The sequence below is a fragment of the Miscanthus floridulus genome, chromosome 9 (assembly GCF_019320115.1).
Source record: "Miscanthus floridulus cultivar M001 chromosome 9, ASM1932011v1, whole genome shotgun sequence".
Taxonomy (NCBI): domain Eukaryota; kingdom Viridiplantae; phylum Streptophyta; class Magnoliopsida; order Poales; family Poaceae; genus Miscanthus; species Miscanthus floridulus.
In genome coordinates this window covers 134,528,532-134,529,907 of record NC_089588.1, presented here as the reverse complement: position 1 = coordinate 134,529,907, position 1,376 = coordinate 134,528,532, and the positions used below count along the sequence as shown (strand labels likewise).

At 58.9% G+C, this 1,376-nt stretch overlaps 1 protein-coding gene across 1 annotated transcript; it reads right to left on the bottom strand.

Annotated features, from left to right (window-relative positions):
* Positions 1-304: 304 nt before the first annotated feature.
* On the bottom strand, positions 305-1,144 carry LOC136481009 (uncharacterized). The gene has a single exon (XM_066478404.1). The coding sequence runs from the start codon at positions 1,142-1,144 to the stop codon at positions 305-307; it is 840 nt and encodes a 279-aa protein (XP_066334501.1).
* Positions 1,145-1,376: the final 232 nt, after the last annotated feature.

Sequence of the window (1,376 nt, the reverse complement as noted above, 5' to 3'; positions counted from 1 at the left end):
CACGAGTGAGAGAATGAACAGAGATCAAATTCTTCACTAATGACGGGGAAACAAGGATGTTGTTCAGTTGAAGAGGGGACTGAACTGTAGGTAAAGAACTAGAGGCACGATGAGTGACAGGAAGCAAAGCACCGTTGCCGACAGTGATGGAAGGAGAATTGGAGAGGGGTTGGGAGGAAGTGAAATTACCAGCATTGGAAGCCATATGCGAGGTAGCCCCAGTGCCTAGGAACCACTCCGACGCCTGTGGTCCGGTGGGTGGAACACCAGATGTGGCCAGCGCCGCAAGCAACGCCTAATGGTTTCAGACATCCTGTGGTGGAGGCTGAGGCTGAGGAACACCAGGAGCAGGGATTGATGGTGGACCAGCAAAGTACGCCTGTTGTTGTGGTTGTCCAGGATGAGGGCCGAGCACCCCGGTGCTAGGAACGCGGAAGGGCATGGGCCACGCCTGGACCATCCCTGTCCACAGGTTGACGCGGGGTGCCCAGCCTTGGGGAGCTCGGGGCTGCGGAGTAGAGTTGGAGCCGCCTTGGTGCTGATAACCGCCGCGGCCACGCCCATGCCCGCGACCATGTCTGCCATCTGAACGAGGAGCCGAGCTGTGGGCAACTATCGGAGGTCGTGGGGGAGGTTGGGCGCCCTGACCAGTGCCGGAACCACCTTCACCAGCAGCCGAAGCGGGCGGCCGAGTACCACCCGTGGCGAGAAGAGCATGCTGTGCGCTGGACTTGGTGTGCTCCTTGTCATACTGTTCTTCCAGGAGCAAGTAGGAGCGGGCGGAGAGGAAAGTATGCGGCGGGTTCTTGGCGGTGATGACCGGTACGGCGTGCCGGTACTTGGGGGGGAGACCACAGAGCATGTTGAGAACCTGGGACATCTCACGGACGGGCTGCCCAACGTCGCGCAAGGCATCGGCGAGCCGCTTTAGGCGGCCGGTGTAGGTCTTGATGTTCATGTCTCCTTGGAACAGGCTCCTGAACTCAGCCTCCAGGTAAACGGCTCGGTGAAGCTCGTGATCCCGGAACTGATCATGGATCGCGTTCCAGATGGTGTACGCCATGGCCTTGGGGGCGTGAATGATGGTGTGAACATCCTTGGAGATGGTGTTGTAGAGCCAGCTGAGGATGCACTGGTCAACCATGGTCCACTCGCGATCGCGGCGGTTGGTGGTGGTAGGAGGAGTGGTGGGATGAGCGCTGATGCCGAATTTGCCGATGAAGGCATTGAAAAAGCACCGCTGCTCGATGTAATTGGATTCGGCGATGTCAAGCTTCTACGGGGATGTGGGACTTGATGTGGACGGTTTGCAGTACAGTGGTCGGGAGCGGCGCGGTGGGAGTGGTGTAGGATTCGGCATCAAGGGAGGAGGAAGA

What these genes read in the sequence shown, in the direction of transcription:
- LOC136481009 (XM_066478404.1), bottom strand. Translation starts at nt 1,144, where the DNA reads ATGGTTGACCAGTGCATCCTCAGCTGGCTCTACAACACCATCTCCAAG.